This window comes from Sturnus vulgaris, chromosome 13, assembly GCF_052056855.1.
Source record: "Sturnus vulgaris isolate bStuVul1 chromosome 13, bStuVul1.hap1, whole genome shotgun sequence".
Taxonomy (NCBI): Eukaryota; Metazoa; Chordata; class Aves; order Passeriformes; family Sturnidae; genus Sturnus; species Sturnus vulgaris.
The window spans coordinates 1,083,404-1,103,329 of record NC_142255.1 but is presented as its reverse complement, the minus strand read 5'-3'; the positions used below and the strand labels follow the sequence as shown (position 1 = coordinate 1,103,329).

The following is a 19,926-nucleotide window of genomic DNA, read 5'->3' as shown; positions in this document are numbered from 1 at the left end:
CGGGCACACGGCGCTCTGAGCTCAACCACTTCTTCCAGGCGGAGGGGACACGGTCTTCTTTCCGTCGGCACAATGGTACGGCCGGTACCCCCGTTTCCATGGTGACGACGCGGCACCTACCAGCGCCTGTCATTGGCTGTCGCTGCCGGCGGGCGTGGGGCGGGCTGAGACACTACCCAATCCGAAGCCCGCCCGCATCCGAGGCCCCGCCCCGCGGGTTAGGGCGTGTCGGGCGCTTCCGGCGTGGCGGGTGCGGGCGGAAGCGGCGGCGATGGCGTCGGGCGGCAGCCATGGGTCCCGCTCGCCCTCCCCGGCCGAGCGCCGCCCGCCGCCCTTCCCCGAGCACCGTGGGCTGGGGTCCCCCGACAGCGACTCGGAGGGCGAGGACATCTTCACCGGCGGCGTGAGTGCGGCCGCGGGCGGCGCGCCGCCCCGGGGGCGCTGCGGGGCTGGGCCCGTGTGCGAGGGGTTGCCCGGGGCGTCCTCTGGGCTTGGTGAAAATAGTGTGAAACACTCCAAATCCCCCAGAATAAAGGGGGGGGGGGGTGGGGGGGCGATGCCTCTGGACTCATGCCCCTTCAGGGGGAACCTCCTAGAGGGGCTGCGGAGAAGGAGCCGCGGGGCCGGATAGGGGTCATAGAGTGGCTCCCGTGGCTGTGGGATTGAGAAAAGTCTTGTGCTCGGCTGCTCCCCGTTCCTGCAGAGCTACTGCCTAAAGCCGGGTTGGATGGAACTTGGAGCAGCCTGCTCTGGTGGGAAGTGTTCCTACCCATGGCAGGTGGTGGAACAAGGTGGGCTTCAAGGTCCCTCACGACCATCCTACAGTGGCAGCCACAGCTCTTTGCTGCGTAGCTTGTGCGGCTTCACTGGGAGAAGAAGCCCCATCTGTTTTTCCCCCAGCATCATCAGCTATGGTCCCCTCAACATCCAGAGGGTGCAGGCATGGCTGCCATGATGCCTTCAGTTTGAGATTGAGGGTGGTGTGGAGGGTGAGGTGACAGGAGGCATCCGGTGTCCTCTTCTCACTAGGGCTTTGTGCTGGGCTGCAGGAGAGTCTTGGAGGGTTTGGTGGTACTTGTTCAGCAAACCGTGCACAAATCCATGCTCAAGGTAGAGGTGTGAAGGCTGTCAGTGTCTTTCTTTGTTTCCAACAGTCTCCTGTGCAGAAAGTCCAGGTTGCTGAAGGCTGTTGGCAGTAACTCGTGCTGGCATTTTCTCAGGTTTGCCCCAGGCAGTGACCATCAGGCAGCAGGGGAGGTAAAACACTGACTGGTGCTTTTCCAAGCTGAATTTCCACAGTCAGCCACTGGCCTCTGGTCCTTGGGATCAAGCATCTTCATGGAGAGAGGATCTCAGCTAGAGGAGCTGCAGGAGCTCTTCCAGCAGCCTGGAGGCTGAAATGCTGTGAAGTTGATTCCCTGAGCTACAGGAGCCTCTGCTTACCTCACCCAGACTTTTTCCAGCATGCATGATCCAGCTGGCAGCACAGGAGTTGGTGGCAGGAAGTTCTCCAGGAACATTCTGCAGTTTTCTAGCCTAGGGAGGCCTTGAGCAGGAGATTGTGGCCATGACCAAATGAACCTGCTAGGAACGACCTGGCCAAGCTTCTCCTGCCACTGACACAAAGCTGGAGCCTGTCTGTGCCCTATTTCTTGTGCAGCTCCTGCCTGATGTCTGTGAGCTGTGCTCGTGTTTCCCCTTTGCAGCAGGTGATTAGGGGGAATGTGGATAGATTATGACCTTGTGAGGGTGAAACTCACTCTGCTCTGGGCAAAACAGCAGCTGGGTTGTATGTTTGGAAATCTGGGAAAGTTCAAGCCTGGGCCTTGCAAGAGGAAGGTGCTGGTACCTATGGCAGGTACTAGGTCATGGAGATGGTCTGGAACTTCACAGGACCTTTCTTTGGTGAAGAATTGGAGGATGTAGGAGATAACTTAATGGTTTGTGGTCCCACCAAGAGTGGCGAGCGCTGAGTGCCGTGGTATTTCATGGAAATCACACATCCCTGTGCTCGAAGGGGAGGCTGGTCAGCCACAGCAGCTTATCAGGTGTTTGGTTTTCTTGTGGAAGCCACTGTCATATCTAATACGTGACTGTTCTTGTGACCTGGTAGCTTTGCTTGTCTTTGCCCTTGAATGTTAGGAAAACACTTTCTGGGAAGCAAGGGGGGCAGATCTGTCTGGCTGCCAGCGTTCAGGCGGCTCAACAGCATCTGGGCATTGCCAGCAAGGAACTGTTTGGGTCAGAACTGAGTAGAGCCAGACATGGACCTCATCTGTCTGTTGACAGAGGTTGGATCCGTTTGTCACCACGGTCCTTTCTAGGGATGTCCCCAAGTATGAGCTCTTCTCAGACAAGTTCTGTTTCCCTGTGGTGAGTGTCAGACTGGCACAGGGGGACCTCTGTCCGCATATGTGATGTCGGGGAGTGCTGAATCCAGCCCCAGAGATGGCTGGTGTCATGTCATGGGCTGATCTAACATGGCCACAGCTCCTCTGTAGCAGCAGATGGAGAAGTAGGAACAGGGTGTGGTACGTGTCCTCATGTCTGAGGAACTAAGTCTAAGGCAAACCGTGAAGCAATTGTGGTAGAAAACTACTTTGTCCATGCACAGTGGGGTTCTTTATGAGCCTAAAGGTTTCCTGGGGAAGCAGAGGAGCTATGTGAACCCTTTCCTCGTAGGTAACCTCTGATACCAGTCCTCTTGTTGGCTTGGACACTAGTCTGAAGGATCCTGGGGGCCTGGGGGGATGTTTGTCATGGAGGGTCTCTGTTCCCCGCTCTCCATCACTAAGAAACATAGCTCGTGCCTTTAACTGCTGTGATCCAAGCTGGGAGCAGTCCCTCCTCTAGGAAAACATCCTGAAATACAGGAGCTCTTGCCATCAAGTGAGTGTTTTGATGGCTATTTTGTTTTTACCACACGAAGACATGAGCCCACCTCAAAGAAAAGCTGCCTCAGCACGGCTTCTCTCCTCCAGGAGCGACGTGATCTGATGGTACTTCCTTGCTGGAGAGAGTGCTGAGGAGCTGCTGGTTTGGAGTCTCTAATAGAGCTCCATTTACTGCCCATCAAACACCTGTTGTGTTCTCTGCTGAGACCTACAGAATAGCACTTGCTGTCCCCTTCTTCCTTGGGCTGTCTGCCTGCAAAATGAAGGATGATTTGTGATGCAGGCATCTGTAACAGGAATGCTGAAGCAGCTCTGTCTTCTGGTGGGGAGGACTGGTTGGCATAAAAGTTCTTGCGTGGGCTGTCCCCTTGTCCCCAAGCCTGCTCCCAGCAGCCAGGATGGTCCTTCCTGGGTGGAAACTGGCTCCGGAGTTTGGTGTGACCCTTGTTGTCCTTAAAAGTGGCAGAAAGGGTGATGCTGAAGGGTGAGTGGAAGGGGACAGGGTGGTGGACAAAGACGGTGACGTGTTTGCTCCTCCATCCCTCAGTGTAAATGACCTGTTTTTGACCTTTTAATCTTCTCACAGAGCAACTCCCCAGTCCTGAAAGCAGAATCTCCTCTCCCTGTGAGCAGCTCCTCCAAAGAGAATGGAGTTAATGTGGAGCAGGATGATCAGGACCTATTTGCAGGTGAGTCTGTGTGCACTGGGCCTCTCTCAGCTCCAGGCCTGGAGTGACACTACTAAAATATCTATAGCCAAAAGCAGATCATAAGTCCTCATCTCAAAAACATGTTTGATTCTGCTTGGTCTGGTGTTATGTTTGGGAAGGTCGTAGTAGCCTCTGCCAGGTCTCTAGGATGATCCTGCCACAGGACTGTTTGGGAGCTGAAGAGGATTAAAATGAGGGTTGCTTTTGTTGCCTTAAGCACTGAGATGGTGAGTGTCTCCTCAGAGTTAAAGGATTTTCCTTCTCCACCTTCTGACTCCAAGCCAGTGGCAGAAGCATCTTTAGTAGAGACCTGGCTGTTCCCAAGGAAAAGGAAACACAGTTCCTCTCAGCAGAGGAAAATGAGGAGGGTCAGACATTCCCCAGCCCTGGCATGATGGGCTGAGAGTCAGTTCTAGAAACTTCTGCTAAGAGGTAGACGTTTTTACATCCTCCAAGTAGAGAAGTGACCTGGGAAGGAGCCTTCCTCCCAGGCTGGCCCATGTACCAGGTAAAATCTGTGTGGCTTTAGCTGTTCCAGGGTGCAGCTCCTCTAGCACACAGCAAAGAGGTGATCAGTGAGAGCTCATGCCTCGGTCCTTCTGGAATAAGTTCATTGGATTAACATAATGTTCTCCAGCAGGATTGATCAAATGCTCTTACTGCAGTGACAGTGCTTTGTTGTGCTTTTCCCAGTGCTTACAAGTGTCCTCCCTATGGATTTCTTTGCTAATTAAGACTATTGTTACTTCCTAGATCCCATGAGTCAGATAATATTGTAATTGCCTTTCCAGAAACCCCAAGAGAGAGGCTGACCCTTGCAAACTTCTTTTGACAGATGCCACTGTGGAGCTATCCCTTGACAACACTCAGAACAACCAGAAGGAGGTGGCCAAAGCATCCAATCCTTTGCCCTCATTAGACATAGCAGCAAGTTCTTCTAGAAACCTTTCAAAGAGCTATGAGGAGGTGAGTATCGTTCTTCCAAACTGTCCCGCAAGTTTCAAACTGTCTTTGGCAGGAACGCCTCCATGTACTCAGTTGTAAACATGAATCTTAAATGATATAATTAATACGTAATTGCCTTATTGAATGTCCTGATTTGTATCTCTTTGTATCAGTCTGAGACTGATACCACTGGAGTGAGGCTTAGGTGAGCCTGGTGGAATTCCTGCTCGTGTGGAGGTCCAGATTGCTTCCAGAGCTATAATAGTGGTGGGTCTGGATGAGGGTCCATGCTGTGAATTGGAGCTCTGCAGTTTCTTCTTGGGGCTGAGCAGTTTGTGCATCAGTGTGGGCAGATAGTGGGCTAGGAATGACAAACCCAGTTTGGGATTCTTGCCTGGACACGATGAGGGAAAGCTTTATAAAACAGTCCTGGCCAGACTAATGTGCTGGAGATGCCCTGGCAACGGGGACAAGCTTACTGTAATGGTTTAAGGTGGGTTGAACCCCTATTCCTGGTTTTGACTCGCTGTCCCTGTGTGCTTTCTCCAAACAGCTGGAAGAAGAGGAGCAGGAGGACAAATTTGACCTGACTGTGGGAGTGAGCGACCCAGAGAAAGTTGGTGAGTTCATCCTGCAAGGTGAAAGGGTTAGGGGAACCAGCTCTGGCCTCTGGGCTGTCTCTAAGCACAAACCTGATCCTTGAATAACATCTCCAAGGATTCTTCCAGTATCTTAAAGAAATGATGCTGCACAAAGCCTAGGGTGAGAACAAGCAAGGCAGAGGCAGGTTCTAAAAAGCCCAGAGCCAGGTTTTTGGGATTCTTGATGCCTGGTGACCAACTTGGCATGACCTCCAGTCAGCACTGCCCTGTGTGGAGCTGGCACGGGGTAAGCAAAATTCCCTTAACCTGAAACTGAGTGCATTATTCCATCCTCTGGCACATTCCCTGGAAGCTGAGCTTGCCAGGGAAACAACTCTGGCTTCAAAATGAGAAGCAAGAGGGTTTCTGTGTATTGAAAGAGGGGTCAGAGTGTCATGACCAGCCATGTGGAAGTTCCCGGGGTGCAGAAAACCCAAGGTGATATCTGATCCCAGCCAGCAGAGCAGCCTCACGAGTGGCAGCTCCCCACTGCATGGCTTGTGATCTCTGGAGCTGGTAGGTGTAAATCAGATGTATCTTAAGAGTAGCAGAGGAGCTCTGAGGATGCCCTTCAGATGAACTGCCAGGTGAACAAGGGGATTTCTGTGTGAGCTGAAGCAAACTGCCTGTGGTGTTCCAGGATCCAGCCCCATCCAGCCTGACTTGCATCCCGTGAATAGACTGTTTCATGTGCCCTACAGCCTCTGAATTGTTGAGGTCTGAGCAGATGTGTGGAGCCAGCCCAGATGCTGCTGGCACAACAAGTGCCCAATTATCAGTGCTGGCTCCTTTAGGAAGTGTGGGGAGGCATAAGCAGGTTGAGAAGTGGCTGCTGGGCAGGAGTCCAGGGCCATGCAGCAGCATGCTGCCTCTTGATTTTGCAGGAAGATCCAGGGCTCCATCAGTCCTCCAAAATCAGGATCACCAAGGCAGGAAGAGGTCAGGAGCCTTGTGCTTTGTGTTCAGGGAATAGTGGAAATTGCTAATCTGTGATCTCAACACCTTGTTTCTGTTTTCCGTAGGGGATGGCATGAATGCCTACGTAGCCTACAAAGTGTCAACACAGGTATGTTTAACCCCTCTATGTCTAATTTTCCATTGTTTTTCCATGCTTAAAGGCAGCTGAACTGTATGTCCTTAGCCAAGCCAGCAGTGACCTAAATAAACAGGAGGCCTGAATGCCTCGTTCTGTGGATTCAGAACTTATAATCCACAAAAAATGAGCCTAGCTGAGGAATAGGGTTGGAATCTATTTGAAAGGAGACTGCCTTTATTTTCACAGCCAGTTACCTCTTTGCAGCCTTGGCTGATAGGGATGCTCAGCATTAGAGGGAGCAGCAGGAATGACATCCATTGGGAGAGTTCCTGATCCCAGGGCTGCTGCTGAAGTTTCTCTGCCAGTGACAATATTAGATTGAGCTGACCTGAGCTCAACACTCTCTGCAGAGCTCTGCTGTAGTTGCATTCACATCAGGACCTGTTCCTCTCAGTTTCCATGAGAAATGCAGTTGCTGCAGTGCTTTGGAGTCCTGGGCTGGAATCTGGAAAGTTGCTCCCCCTGCTTGTACCATGGCTGCTGGCCTACAGGCAACATGTGGTCTGAAGAAGAGACTAGAGGACTTGTTATCCTTGATTCCTGCTCTGCAAGCTCAGTCCAAAGCAATGGTGGCCCTGTGGTCTTTAGGTGACCTGAGGGGTATGTCCCTATTCCTGTGTGGAGCAGGGATGATGGGATTAGACAGTGGGCAGGGCTTACTAAGCAGCCCAAGCTGCAGGAATAACTTATTTAATGCCATTAATGCTGCTGCTGGCTCCAAGGAGAAACCCAGCTGGGAGGGAAACTGTGGAAAACCTGGGCCAAAACTTGTTCTGTTCACTGCTCACTTCTTGCAGAGCTGGTACTGTCCCACTTCCCAGAGGTGCCAGCTGGCAGAGCTGGCAGGGCCAGGCTTTCCTGGGGGAGTGTGACCAAACTGTCATCTCTTCCCCAGACCAGCATGCCGATGTTCAGGAGCAAGCAGTTCTCAGTCAAAAGGAGGTTCAGTGACTTCCTGGGGCTCTATGAGAAGCTGTCGGAGAAACATGCCCAGAATGGGTTCATTGTCCCTCCACCGCCTGAGAAGAGCCTAATAGGTGAGTGAGGAGCTGCACTAGTGCTGGTCCTTCACAGCTCTTGTGAGTCCTCCTGAGCTCTTTGTCCGAGCTCTTTGGCCTACACCAGTCTCAGAGCTCACAGGGAAGCTGCAGAGTAGACAGGGAAAATAGTCTGGGTTCTGTGGCACAGACAAAGCTCTAGCTCCGTACTTGGAGCTCTGGACTTAAATCCTTGATGGAGTTCCTCCCCAGATGCCTCCCCACCTGACCTCTGTGATGTCACTGACTTGCTGTTCACTTGAGTCCAGCCCATTGCTTTGTCTCTTTCCTGAATGTTAATTCCTTGGGTATGAGCAGATTTCAAATTCCCAAAGTCTAATTCCTGTTGTAAGATTCCTCTCCTCCACTGACACCCTGATAGTCTGTAATAAACCGCTTTACCTTGTGTATAGAGTTTAGAGCAGCTCATTAATCACATATTTCTGTGCTAGGCATGACCAAAGTGAAAGTTGGGAAAGAAGATTCCTCCTCTGCAGAGTTCCTAGAAAAACGTCGGGCTGCTCTAGAGAGGTATGACCCCATTGGCTGTCTCTGAACTGAGTGAGGGACCTCAGAGAGGTCTGGTCTTAGCAAAGCTGGTATCACCAAATTCCCCAGGGAGATAGGAAAACTGGTGGATGAATTAGAACAGTTGTTAGCACTGATTTCCAGCTCCCTAGCTATTCTGGAGTAAATACCAGGCTGTGTCACTGTGATGGCTCAGAGCTGGATTTGATACAGCCAGAGTAACTCCTGGAGTTGTTCCTCCCACAGATACCTACGGAGAGTGGTCAGCCATCCAACCATGCTGCAGGACCCGGACGTCAGAGAGTTCTTGGAGAAGGAGGAGGTCAGTAGTGTGGAGTAAGGTATCCTTGGAAGTGCTGAAGGAAACGGTACTTGAGCAGCTAATGAGACGGGATCCCACAAAGCTCAGCAGGAAGTGGCAGAGCCCTGTGAGAGTGGGAACTGATGTTGACACCAGGTGCCCAACAAAGCTGCTGAACCATCCCCTCAACTGGACATGAGGGAGAAAATAAACAAAAGGCTTATGGGTTGAGGTAAGGGCAGGGAGAAACCACTCAGCAGTTACCTCATGTGCAAAACAGAATCATGGAATGGCTTGGGCTGAAAAGGACTTTAAAAAAGCCCATCTCATTCCACCCCATGCCATGGGCAGGAGTACCTTCCACTATCCAAGCTCATCCACTGGCCTTGGACACTTCCAGGGATGCCACAGCATCCCTGGGAAACCTGTGCCAGAGCCACATCACCCTCACAGCTAACAATTTCTTCCCAATGTCCAATCTGTCCCTGCCCTCTGTCAGTGGAAACCCATTTCCCCTTGTCCTGTCACTCCAGGCTTCGTTCAGAGTCCCTCTCCAGCTCTCCTGAAGCCGTTTTAGGCACTCGTTGGAGCTCTAAGGTCTCCCTAGAGCCTTTTCTTCTCTAGATGAACACACCCAGCTCTCCTAGCCTGACTCCATCTCCTATAGCAAAGCAAACTTTTCTATTCCTTTCCAGCTCCCAAGAGCAGTAGGAACCCAGACCTTGAGTGGAGCAGGAATAATGAAGATGTTCAACAAAGCTACAGATGCTGTCAGTAAAATGACCATCAAGATGAATGAATCGGACATGGTAAGTGTTGGGGCACCTCAGGGTTGTCCCTGTCCTCTCTCCGGAGCCATATGCTCTTCCCAGCTCCAGCTTTGGGTGCAGGGAAAACCCCACCTATGGGGTTTTTCACCTATGGGAATGAGCTCTAGGTTTACCCATTGCAGTGGTTCGAGGAGAAGCTGCAGGAAGTGGAGTGTGAGGACCAGCGGCTGCGGAAGTTGCACGCTGTGGTGGAGACCCTGGTGAACCACCGGAAAGGTGACCAGATCAGCACCGTGCTCTGGCATTTGGGCTGGGACAGTCACACCCTGTGCCATGCCTGGAGGGGGTCACCAGGGCCGGGTGTCCCAGGGACACTTCCAAGGAGGTGGGACAGTGCTATAAAGGACTCTCTGTCTCATCCTCCTGGGAGACAGGTGTAAAATAGTCACTTCAGTTCTTCTGTCCAGCTCCACAAGCTTGGGATGGTAGTGTGGAAGGGAACCTGTGAGATCATAGAATCCCAGGATGGCTTGGGGGCTAAAGAGACCTTAAAATCCATCTCATACCATCCCCCGCCCCACTATGGGCAGGGACACCTTCCATTATCTCAGGTTGCTCCAAGCCCCATCCAACCTAGCCTTGGACACTTCCAGGGATGGGGCAGCCACAGCTTGTCTGAGCAACCTGTGCCAGGGCCTCAGTTCCCTCACAGGGAAGAATTCCTTCCCAATATCCCATCTATCCCTGCCCTCTGTCAGTGGGAAGCCATTTCCCCTTGTCATGTCCCTCCATCCTTTGTCCCAAGCCCCTCTCCTGCTCTTTTGGAGCCCCGTTAGGCACTGGCAGGGGCTCTGAGGTCTCCCTGGAACCTTCCCTTCTCCAGGCTGATCGACCCTAATTCCCTTAGCCTATCCTCATGGGACTGAAGGCTGCTGTAGCAAGCCTGAGCAGAGATGACCTTATTCCTTCTGAGACATCCTCTGGGAGTGGGGATGTTTTCCTTCCTGTGCATGTTTTGACTGATTTCTGCAAAGCTGTGCCTGTCCTCTTGCTTGGCTGCTTCCCCTCTCCTCATGGCTGGAACCTGCTAGCTCTGACTGAGCCACTGCTGGCTCTTCCAGCTGCTATCTCCTGGAGCTATGGAAAGGCAGCTCCAAGGGCTGAACCTTCTGCTGTTCAGCAGAACAGGTGATGCAGCCAGGCCCATCTCCTGACCCTCGTCCTGTTCCCCAGAGCTGGCACTGAACACAGCCCAGTTTGCCAAGAGTCTGGCCATGCTGGGAAGCTCAGAGGATAACACAGCCCTATCCCGGGCATTGTCCCAGCTGGCTGAGGTGGAGGAGAAGATTGAGCAGCTGCACCATGAACAGGCTAACAATGACTTCTTCCTCATGGCTGAGCTCCTGGGGGACTACATCCGCCTGCTCTCAGTTGTAAGGGTAAGGACTCCTTTGCTCCTGCTCCTCATACCCATCTTAGACTTAGGGATGCCAGGAGGTCTTCCATACTCAAGCACAGGACATAGCAGAGGGTATGCAGGGCATGGCCTCTTCAGGCAGAGGGAAAACTTACTGGTTGTCCCGGTGTGCACCGGTTAGGTTGTAGGTGAGGCCTGCTGCTGTTCTCCAGAGGGGATGTGGAGCAAGTTCATGGCATGTGGGTGACCCCAGCTCTTCCAGAGGTGAAGGCTGAAGCTGTAAGCTGGTAACCTGTGATAAAGATGGTGAAAGTTGACCAGCCAAGTGCCTGTTGCAGCAGAGCCTGAGTCCTGATGCTCCTGAACTTGGGCATCAAGTCCACACAGCCCAACTGTTGCACTGGGAAGAAGCAATCCCATGGGAGTAGCAAGCCCAGCAGGCTGACCCCTTCCTGCCCTAAACACATCCTGCTACAGAGGCCACATCCTTGGTCCTGTGGAGCTATGGATGCTCCAGAGCAGGACCCAGTCTGTCTTGTGGCTCAGCTTTGGTCCAGGACTTCCAGTGTCCCCTTGATAAGTGTCCCCTTCTCAGGAGACCTCTGCCTCTCCTTCCCTCCAGGGAGCCTTTGACCAGCGCATGAAGACCTGGCAGCGGTGGCAGGATGCCCAGGCCATGCTCCAGAAGAAGAGGGAGATGGAGGCCAGGCTGCTGTGGGCAAACAAACCCGACAAGCTGCAGCAGGCCAAGGATGAGATCTCAGAGGTAGGGAATGGAGCGTAGGGTCTCTGCTCTGTTCCTGCCCTCCATGCTCCAGTGGGGGACCTTCTGGGTTGGGGAAGGAACCTTGTGGTCTGGAGTGCACCTCCTAAGTAGGAAGGACAGCTGTGTGGCCAAGCTGCAACCAGGGCTAAGCCAGCTTTGAGAGAGGCTGCAGGAGGGGCTGCTCGTGGTCCTGCCTCCTGTGACCTCCATGCCAGGGTGGTGACAAGGGCTCGAAAGACCGAGCTCTGCTGCAGCAACACCTCTCACGTGTACAGTTGTGGCTCCAAGCCCCCATGGAGAGGGGGGCGAGAGTTCCTTCTCCTGCCCTCAAACAGTGCACTCACTTCCTGTCTCTGCAGTGGGAGTCCCGGGTGACACAGTACGAAAGGGACTTTGAGCGGATTTCGGCTGTCATCCGCAAGGAAGTGATACGGTTTGAGGTACGTTTAGGGCAGCCCTTGGGGCTGACCTGGGCTCTTGCCCCCCTGCTGGCACAGCAGCATCCCTAAATCCCAACATGTGTGAGCTGGGATATCGCTGAGGGCTTTTGGCTAAGAGGAGGCTTCCCCTCTTAGGGGCAATCCATTAAAATGAAGTTGGGTGGGCAAAGATCCTCTGTGTCCGGTGTGCTGGTCTCCTCCTGGGACCCCGTAAGGAACAGGAAAATCCTGGTGGTTTCTCCTTCCCCCTCCCAAAATCTTGAGGGTTTTGGTGGTTCGTCCAGCCTAATGCCTGTCTCTTGCAGAAAGAGAAATCTAAGGACTTCAGAAACCACGTCACGAAATACCTTGAGACGTTATTAAACTCTCAGCAACAGGTGAGTGGCCCCTGATGTGATTTTACATCCAAGTTCAGGCCAACCTTGTGAATCCCTCAAGCATGACCCCCTGCACTGCAGCTCCATCCTGCAGGCTCCTGACTCTCTCCCTCTTCTCCCTGCAGCTGGTGAAGTACTGGGAAGCGTTCCTGCCCGAAGCCAAGGCTATTTCTTAATTGGACTGAGAAAACAAACCTGAATTTTGCCTTTTTTTTTTTTATATATACACTATACCTCCTCTTCTTCTCCACGTGATCGACCCCTCATTCCAAATGCTGGATCTGGTAGAGGTGTCACCCCTAGATGAGCAGCTTGTGAGCCAGTAACTCTTCTAACTGTATATTTTTCATTTAGCAACATATATTTTCTTACTGAAGAAAAACTAGTTTCCTGCTTCCAGACCAGACCCGCAGCCAGGGGATTAATGAGATCTGGCAAATATCTATTTTTCAGGCTGGGTTTTAAGGCTCTCATGAATTATCTTACTCCTGCAGTGCCATTAAAGTTCTGTAATAAAACTTCTATCAGGGCAAACAGGCTCTGGGTGTTCAGGGTGGTGAGTGGGGAGGGGTAACTGCATCCTGTGGAGGGCAAGGGAAGCAGCAGAACCTCCCCCGTGTTGTGACGGGACAGAGGTGACCTTGGACACTACTCTGGGCAGTTGTCCCCGCTCTTGATTAGGCTTTGGCTCTCTGCCTTTCTTCTGGCAGAAGCCGTTTTTAGGATCTGAGCTCAGCGGTGCTCTGTAGCAATCTCACTTTGTGGCATTCCCCAGAAATCCATGGTGGAGTTCTTATGGGTGTGGTGCTCCTACCCCTCACCGTACCGCGGGCTAGGTTTGCCCCTTTTCCCCCTCCCCAGCCTCGCGTGTGCATTTTATCAAAACCGATACCCTTTCTGCGTTAAAAAAGAGAAAAGGCAACTTCTGCTAACTTCCCTCTTTCTTTTCCCCTTATCCTTGTAAACCGGGTCCCTGCGGCGTCTCCACTGCTCCCTCCCCCTGAGCTGGACTGGGGCGGCAGGATCGGTCCCAGGGTGTTCGGGGACAGTGTCCCCGCCATGGGCGGTCCCGCCCGGGCCCGTCCCGCCCGCGGCCCCCCCGTGCCCCGGGCCATGATCGCCGTGTCCGTCGCCGTGTCCGTCGCCGCAGCGGAGCCCGCGGCTGCTGCGCGCAGCCCCGACCGGGCGCACACGGTGAGGGACGGGGCTGTGCGGGGCTTGGGGTCCCCCTGCCGCTGGGGTGGGGGTTTGGCTGCCTACAGCGAAGGGTGGACGAGGCTGTCTCCTTTTGTTTTGGCAACTGGAGGTCGCCAGTTGTCCCCAAGCGTCCCCCACCCCGCCCGGGAGTGCAGGTCCCTGCCGGTGTCCCTGGTCTGGGGGGGTCCAGCTGCCCTAGGGCCTGAGGCCCGTAAGTTCCCAAGGGGGAGTCACCCTATGCTCCAGGGGCGATTTGTCTCCCTGTGCCCGAGGGGTCTTCCACGTGGCTTCGGAGTGGAGGTCGCTGCCTGTCCCTCGGGAGTCCCTGCCGGTGGCAGACTCTGATCTTTGAAAGGGGGTGTCTCTGGTCCCGGGTGTGCGGGATCCTGCCTGCGCCTATCCCCGCTGGCTGTGGGGATTGGAGGTTTCTACCTCTCCCCGGCGATCTCTCCCTGCCCGGCGGTTGCTTCCACCCTAACCCAGGGGCTGGAGGGCTCTGCGTGTCCCATCTCCCTCGTGTCCTGTTCGTCTCCGAGTATTGCCGTCTGCCCCCAGGATGGAGGTGTCCTTTGCCCTGGGGTTGGAGGACCCCAAATACCCCTGGGAGAGTCCTTGACAGACACGGCGTGGAGGGGGGGGGGGAGTCCCTGACCCAGGGGTTCCAGGCGGAGGTCCCTACAGGAGTCGTTGCCGATGGGGACCCATTGCCCTTGAAGAAGGGGATGGGGGACATGGGCAAGGTGAGATTATCTCGGCCTTGGGGAGGGCCACGGGACTGGAGGCTTCTGCCTGTCCCTGGAAGGTCGCAGCTGGTGGGAGCACAGACCCTCTACCTTTGAAAGGGAGAGAGGTCCCTGTAGCCCCCATGGCTGGGGGGAGGTTCCCTTCCTTCCACAGGATGCCCCACCTGCTCTGGGACTGAAGATCCCCTCGTTCCCCCAGGAGACCCTGAAGTGTCCCAGCCTCAAGGGTTGGAGATCCCCAAGTATCCTTGGGTGGTCCCCACCTGCCCCAAGGGTCTCTGCCTGCCCTGGGTCCCTGCTGGGAGCACCTTCTGCTCTTGAAATCAGGAGTGTGTCTGTCCCACAGCTTCCCTCTCGCTCCAGGGGTGCAAGGTCCTGCCTTATCCCCAGGGGTCTCCACATCTCAGGGGTGCCTCCACTTGCCCCTGCCTGCCCTGGGGCTGTCACTCCCACGGGGGTCTCCACCTGCTCGGGCGGGTATTTCCTTGTGCGTTAGGGACTGACTACCACTTGTCCCAGGGGTAGCCCAAGGGCCACCCTCTATCCTTGGTATTGGGGGTGTTCCTCTATCCTGAGAATCCCCTCTGACCCCAGAGGGTTACAGGTTCCCTGTCTAGCCTTGGGTACCCCCATCTGCCCTGGGGGTGAGATATCCCCAAGTTCCTCCCCTGGTGTCCCGAAAAGCCCAGGAGTGGCTGTCCCTGCCTGCAACCAGAGGATCCCTGCTGAGGCTAGAGGGAGGCACAGACAGTGACCCTCTACCCCGGAAGGGCTGGGGAAGGGGCATCACTGGCGAGGGTGTCTCCTCTGTTCCCAAGGGGTCCTTGTCATATCCCTGTGCACCCAGGATGGGGATGTGTTCTTCCCCCAGGAGTGCAGGATCCAAGTGCCCCTGAGGCATCCTTGTCAGAGCACTCTTTACACCTGGAAGGATCCCCCCTGGCCCCAGGGTGTTCGTGGGTCCCTGTCTGTTTCTGGGTGCCTGCTTGCCCTGGATGGTGGAGTGTGTGGGGGTCTTAATGTGCCTACCAGGGTGTCCCCACATCCTCCAAGTGCTGGGGGGATTCCCAGCAGCACTTACCTCCTCCCAGGGGTCCCACCTATCCAGGCAAGTGAGGAGGCAGGGGGGAGAGAGGGGCAGATGGGACCATCTCCCCTGAGGAAGAGATGTCCCCAGCTGTCCTCATGGATCCCTTTCTGGCAAGGGGGACACAAAGCCCTTGAAGGGGTGGGGATGGCGGTCCCTGGCCCAGGGGGTGCTGGGCAGAGGTCCCCACAGGGTTCCTTTCTGAGGTGGGTCCTCTACCCTTCTATCTTGGCCTGGGGGCTCCCCTGTGTCAATATGGGATGGAGGTGCTTCAGGGCCTCACCCTTGAAAGCAGGGGTTGTCCCTGGCCTGAGGGATCCCCACTGGCCCTGGGGAGTGGAGAGGGGGGGGGACCTCTGGTCTGGGGGTTTGCTCTGGCCATCTGGGGAAAGAAGGGATTCTCCTGGCTTCCCCTGGAGGGTGGAGATCCACGACTGTCCCTAGGAGGCCTCACCTGCCTTGGGCAAAGATGGGTTGTCTCCCTCTGTCCTGTTGGTTTGACGTCCCCATGTGCCTGGGGTCCCTGCACACCCCAAGGATGTCCCCATGTGCCAGCTCCAGGATCCCAACTGACTGGTACGGTTTGGTGGGGGTTGGGTTGTCACACCTTGCTGTGTTCCCCTCGGGAGGGGAGAATTGTGTCCCATCTGCTTTTTTTTGGGAGTCCTGCCGGGTCCCATGGTGTCCCCCATTGGCCATGGGGGTGTTGGGGGTCTGCGCTGGGGGTTGGAGGTCTCTGCCTGTCCTAGAGAAGTGGGGGTGGAGTGTCCCAAGTGCCCTTCCCAGGTCTGTGAGTTAGTGGCTCTTACCTCCTCTGGGAGGCTGGTAAGGATGGTGAGGCTGATGAGGATGATGAAGATGGTGAGGGGGCTGGGGCTGGTGAGGATGGTGAAGGTGGTAAGGGTGATGAAGATATGAGAGAAACAAGGATGGTGAGGCTGGGGCTGATGAGGAGGACACAGTGTCTGTTCCCATTGCAGGTGTTCCGGGTGGAGGTGCTGTGCAATGGCCGGCGGCACACAGTGACCAAGCGCTACAGTGAGTTCCAGGCACTGCACAAGCGGGTAAGAGCCCCCAGCCCTGCAGGAAGGGGACAATGGCAGGCTTGGCCTCATCCTCCGTGGCCTGCCCTGATACCCCCGCACTCTTCCTCAGATCAAGAAGATCTGCAAAGTCCCTGACTTCCCCCCACGCCATGTTCCCAACTGGATGCCCAAAGTGCTGGAGCAGCGCCGGCAGGGCCTGGAGGTCTACCTGCAGGTGAGGAGTGTACGGCAGGTTCAGGGTGGGGTTTTAGGGGTGAGGTGGGTTTGGAATGGGTTTTTGGGGTGCTGACCCCCCTGGGACATTGCAGGGTGTGCTGTACCACAACAAGGAGCTGCCCCAAGATGTCCTGGACTTCCTGAAGGTGCGGCAGTGCCAGCAGAATCCCAAGGCCAGCACCCCTCCGTGAGTAGATGAGTTCTACCAGCACCAGGATTATCTTACATAGCACCGGGATTGTCCCCTGCCCCGTGTTAGGCACCCTGAGTATATGGGATTGAGGATGGTGGGGACAGGCTGAGGGCTGATGTTCCCTCTTCCACAGCAGCACCAGACTCCTGCCGTCCCAGCGCCCCATTGTCAGCTTCTGCTCGGATCCCTATGTGCGGCCACGCAGCACTGGTAAGGAGCAGGGCCATGGAGCAGGTCTCCAAAACCTCTAAAAGGTTCTTCTGGGCCCTACAAAGGTGCTTCTCCTTTAATGGGGCCCAGGAGGGAACAAACTATTACAGCACCCCCATTTCCTCGCAGACATGCTCCCTAACACCATCCTCAGTGGGGTCCTACAGGGCCTCTACCTCCCCCTGAGCCGTGTCCCCAGCCAGGCAGCACCCCAAGCCTCTGGAATGATGAGCTCCCAGACACCCACCCAGGACCCAGGGATGGAGTGGTGAGGAAAAGATCCTTGTGGTGAAACAAGCTCCTCCCTGCTGGGCTAGGGCAGGGAAATGGTGAGACAACCCAAGGGGCCAGGGGGAGAAGGCAAAGGGATGTTGGAACTGCTCTCCCCACCACGGTACAAAGTGCCTTTTTTTGGCAGAGCAGGAGCTCTGCCTTTCCTCTCTGCTGTTTCGGGCTTACAGTACGAGCCTCTGGATGAATGGTGCTGGAAATCCTCTCTGCATCCAGGCTTTGGTGCAATAAATCTCCTCAGTTTGACTAAGTGGCAAAGTGCTATGCTGTGGAATTCTGCAAAGCAAACTCAGGGCCAACTGTGGCACTGCTCCCAGCTGGATGAGATGTGGAAGAAGGAAGGTTGGAAGGGGGGCTGGAAGGCTGGGGTACATCTGAAGGCAGGAGAGGCAGCTCTTTAAAAAACACATTGGTCACATTTATTGGTGCATGTGCTTCTTACAAAAGTGATGGAAGAACAGCCTGTGCCCTGTCCCCAGTGGCTGAGAGGCAACACGGAGACGGGCCAGGCACTGGGACACAGCAGGACCCAGTGGCCCCAGGGCAGGGGAAGCACGGCAGCCCCCATTCCACAGCCCCTCATAGCCCCGCAGGGCCTGGTCCCCTCACTCTTTGGCGATGGCGAACGGCTTCTCCACCTCGATGGTGCCGCAGTCGATGATGGTGACATCCTTGAGGGGCTTGTCCCGGCTGTCTGTCTTTGTGTTCTCCACCTTCCGCACCACGTCCTGGGTGGAGCAGAGTGTGAAAGTGGGACACGTGGGCAGAGCCAGCTTGGCCAAGGCCTGCCCGCTCCTGTTCTCCCCAGAGCACCGACCCCTTTCCCTCTCCCGTCCCTCACCATGCCCTCCAGCACTTTGCCGAACACCACGTGCTTCCCGTCCAGCCACGGTGTCTTCACGGTGGTGATGAAGAACTGGGAGCCGTTGGTGTCCTTGCCAGCGTTGGCCATGCTCACCCAGCCTGGCCCATAATGCTTCAGCTTGAAGTTCTCATCAGGGAAACGGTCCCCGTAGATGCTTTTTCCTAAACGTGGGGACAAAAAGCCATAGTGGAATATGTCAGTGATGGTGAGGTAGCTCCAACACAAGCCGGGTGGGGGAATGAGCAAGTCCAGAGCAGGGGCTAGCACTGATGCCACAGAGATACATTAGACATGGGCTGCTGCACGGAGCTGGGAGCACCCCAGGAACTGGGCAGGGGCCTCATGCCAACGGACTGGAGCAGGAGGCTCCCAGCACCCCAGTTACCCCAGCACTCAGCTCTGCTCCAAGGCTATTTCTTTTTGAGCTCCATGCCCATTTGTTTCCACCAAGCTCCAGCTTTACACTGGTCCCAGGGCCTTGCAGTGGTTGGAATTGTGGCCACTGTCTCACTCCAAGACAGTGGCTTGGATCTGCCACGTTACCTCCAGTGCCATCGCCGCGGGTAAAATCTCCTCCCTGGATCATGAAGTCTTTGATCACACGGTGGAACTTGCTGCCCTTGAAACCAAATCCTTTCTGGAGGTGTGGAGGGAGAATATGGAGTGAGGTGAAAGGACACACCAGAGCATTGTGGCCCCAGTGCTGCCCCAGGGCACCATGCAGGACCCGAGCTGGGGCAGGTGAGACCCAGGGCACCATGGGCCCCTCACCTCTCCGGTGGCCAAGGCCATGAAGTTCTCCACCGTCTTGGGCACTGTTTTGCCAAAAAGTCCGATGACAACACGGCCCACATCCTCCTCACCGATCCGCAGGTCGAAGAACACCTTGGGGGGAGGGGTGGAGGAAGGTTGGGGGGATCAGGGGATCCAGACTCACCTTTCTGGACCCATCCATCCACCCCCCAAAGTCCAACTCACCAACTCCAACCAGGCCCAAAACCTCACTAGGTGAGGTTAGTTGGTGCCCCACTTTCCTGGCTGCATCCCCCCCTAGCAGCCTAACAACTCACCCCAGCTGGATCCCGTCCCCCTCTCCCGAGCCCAGGCCTTCAGCCCCGCCCCTCCTCCCCAGTCGGCTTCCCCAGAGTTGGGCCAAGCTGCCCCCAGGCCTCCTCCCCATTTTCAGGTGCCCCCGACACCCCCCACACTGGACCCTCCCTCCCTCACGGCCTTACCCCACCCTCTCGGTCTGGGCCCCCTCAATCCCAGACTCCTCCAGCCCATCCAGGGCCCCTCACCTCAACTCCCCCTTCCCCAGGTCTCCCTCGCCCCAACACGAAGTCTTTCCCAGTCGTCCCTCTTCCCCCCCCCCGCCGGCCCCGCCTCGGTCCGCCCGACCTTGGCGGTGACCTTGGGTCCCTTCTTGCGCTCGTCGGCGCGGGAGGCTGCGGGCAGCAGGAGCAGGAGGGCCGCGCCCAGCGCCGCCGCCGCCACCAGCACCTTCATCCTGCGCCGCTCGCAGCCCGGCCACAGCGCCCGCCGCGCCGCCGGCATCCGGCCACGCCCGCCGCGCACCCCCACCCGCACCGCGTCTTGGTACCGCCCGCGCCGCTCGTCCGCCCGCTCCGCCCGCCTGGGCGCGACCAACCGCGGTCACAGGGGGGGGAAGGTAGCACCTTCCGGCCGGGCCGGGCGCAGGCGTATGCCACGTTGCCCCTCGCGGGGCGGCCGCGGCTCTGCCAATCAGGAGCGGAAGGCCGCGATGATTGGCCATGGAGGGGGAGGAGGCGGGAGAGGGGCGGGACCGAGGGTGGCGATGGCCAATGGGCGCGGCCGGAGGGCGGGAGCTGAGACAAGCCAGGGCTGTTCCGCCGCGTCCCCGCTGTGTCTCCGCTGTGGTCTCGGTCCCCGGGGCAGGGGAACATCGAGCACCCGAAGCCGGTGACCGCTCGGTGTCCCTGCTCGCGGCAGGAGGACGAGACGAGCCTCCGGCGAGCTAAATGGCTGCGGGTCAATGTCTGAGCAGTTGCGTTGAAGAGATGTCCCCCGAGAGCCAAAGCACCTTTGAGAACAGCTGGCATTGCACTCACTCAGATACACTTGCACCTGACCCAAAATGTTACCACGCTTGGAACCTGCTCCACACTGGGATCTCT

The 19,926-nt window shown here is 56.0% G+C and overlaps 3 protein-coding genes across 5 annotated transcripts; 2 read left to right on the top strand and 1 right to left on the bottom strand.

Annotated features, from left to right (window-relative positions):
• Positions 1 to 214: 214 nt before the first annotated feature.
• On the top strand, positions 215 to 12,456 carry SNX1 (sorting nexin 1). 2 transcript variants are annotated; one of them, XM_014890009.2, is made up of 15 exons: positions 215 to 403; positions 3,481 to 3,583; positions 4,440 to 4,570; positions 5,103 to 5,169; positions 6,213 to 6,256; positions 7,182 to 7,323; positions 7,776 to 7,854; positions 8,098 to 8,173; positions 8,848 to 8,961; positions 9,105 to 9,198; positions 10,156 to 10,361; positions 10,962 to 11,105; positions 11,465 to 11,545; positions 11,851 to 11,922; positions 12,048 to 12,456. In XM_014890009.2, exons 1-15 carry the CDS (start codon positions 272 to 274, stop codon positions 12,096 to 12,098), a joined length of 1,536 nt encoding a protein of 511 aa, XP_014745495.1. In that variant the 5' UTR covers positions 215 to 271; the 3' UTR covers positions 12,099 to 12,456. The 2 variants fall into 2 exon arrangements, with proteins under 2 accessions (XP_014745495.1, XP_088028942.1); XM_088172816.1 differs by lacking the exon at positions 11,465 to 11,545.
• Positions 12,457 to 12,922: 466 nt separating this feature from the next.
• Positions 12,923 to 17,151, top strand: SNX22 (sorting nexin 22). Of its 2 annotated transcripts, none has more exons than XM_088172817.1 (6): positions 12,923 to 13,116; positions 15,930 to 16,013; positions 16,105 to 16,209; positions 16,304 to 16,398; positions 16,541 to 16,614; positions 16,744 to 17,036. In XM_088172817.1, the coding sequence occupies exons 1-6, from the start codon at positions 12,982 to 12,984 to the stop codon at positions 16,884 to 16,886; spliced, it is 636 nt and encodes a 211-aa protein (XP_088028943.1). In that variant the 5' UTR covers positions 12,923 to 12,981; the 3' UTR covers positions 16,887 to 17,036. The 2 variants fall into 2 exon arrangements, with proteins under 2 accessions (XP_088028943.1, XP_014745469.1); XM_014889983.2 differs by having other exon boundaries at positions 12,931 to 13,116; positions 16,538 to 16,614; positions 16,744 to 17,151.
• Positions 17,152 to 17,301: 150 nt separating this feature from the next.
• On the bottom strand, positions 17,302 to 19,348 carry PPIB (peptidylprolyl isomerase B). The gene is made up of 5 exons (XM_014890010.2): positions 19,169 to 19,348; positions 18,542 to 18,655; positions 18,314 to 18,407; positions 17,747 to 17,931; positions 17,302 to 17,633 (listed from the first exon to the last, which is right to left on the bottom strand). The coding sequence occupies exons 1-5, from the start codon at positions 19,322 to 19,324 to the stop codon at positions 17,511 to 17,513; spliced, it is 672 nt and encodes a 223-aa protein (XP_014745496.1). The 5' UTR covers positions 19,325 to 19,348; the 3' UTR covers positions 17,302 to 17,510.
• Between the last annotated feature and the right edge of the window lie 578 nt (positions 19,349 to 19,926).

What these genes read in the sequence shown, in the direction of transcription:
- SNX1 (XM_014890009.2), top strand. Translation starts at nt 272, where the DNA reads ATGGCGTCGGGCGGCAGCCATGGGTCCCGCTCGCCCTCCCCGGCCGAG. An exon ending in AGGACATCTTCACCGGCGGC is followed by an intron (nt 404 to 3,480) that starts GTGAGTGCGGCC and finishes ATCTTCTCACAG; the next exon opens with AGCAACTCCCCAGTCCTGAA. An exon ending in GCCTGAGAAGAGCCTAATAG is followed by an intron (nt 7,324 to 7,775) that starts GTGAGTGAGGAG and finishes TTTCTGTGCTAG; the next exon opens with GCATGACCAAAGTGAAAGTT.
- SNX22 (XM_014889983.2), top strand. Translation starts at nt 12,982, where the DNA reads ATGGGCGGTCCCGCCCGGGCCCGTCCCGCCCGCGGCCCCCCCGTGCCC. An exon ending in GCCCCGACCGGGCGCACACG is followed by an intron (nt 13,117 to 15,929) that starts GTGAGGGACGGG and finishes TTCCCATTGCAG; the next exon opens with GTGTTCCGGGTGGAGGTGCT. An exon ending in TGTGCGGCCACGCAGCACTG is followed by an intron (nt 16,615 to 16,743) that starts GTAAGGAGCAGG and finishes ATTTCCTCGCAG; the next exon opens with ACATGCTCCCTAACACCATC.
- PPIB (XM_014890010.2), bottom strand. Translation starts at nt 19,324, where the DNA reads ATGCCGGCGGCGCGGCGGGCGCTGTGGCCGGGCTGCGAGCGGCGCAGG. An exon ending in GACCCAAGGTCACCGCCAAG is followed by an intron (nt 18,656 to 19,168) that starts GTCGGGCGGACC and finishes CCTCCCCCCAAG; the next exon opens with GTGTTCTTCGACCTGCGGAT. An exon ending in GCAAAGTGCTGGAGGGCATG is followed by an intron (nt 17,634 to 17,746) that starts GTGAGGGACGGG and finishes TGCTCCACCCAG; the next exon opens with GACGTGGTGCGGAAGGTGGA.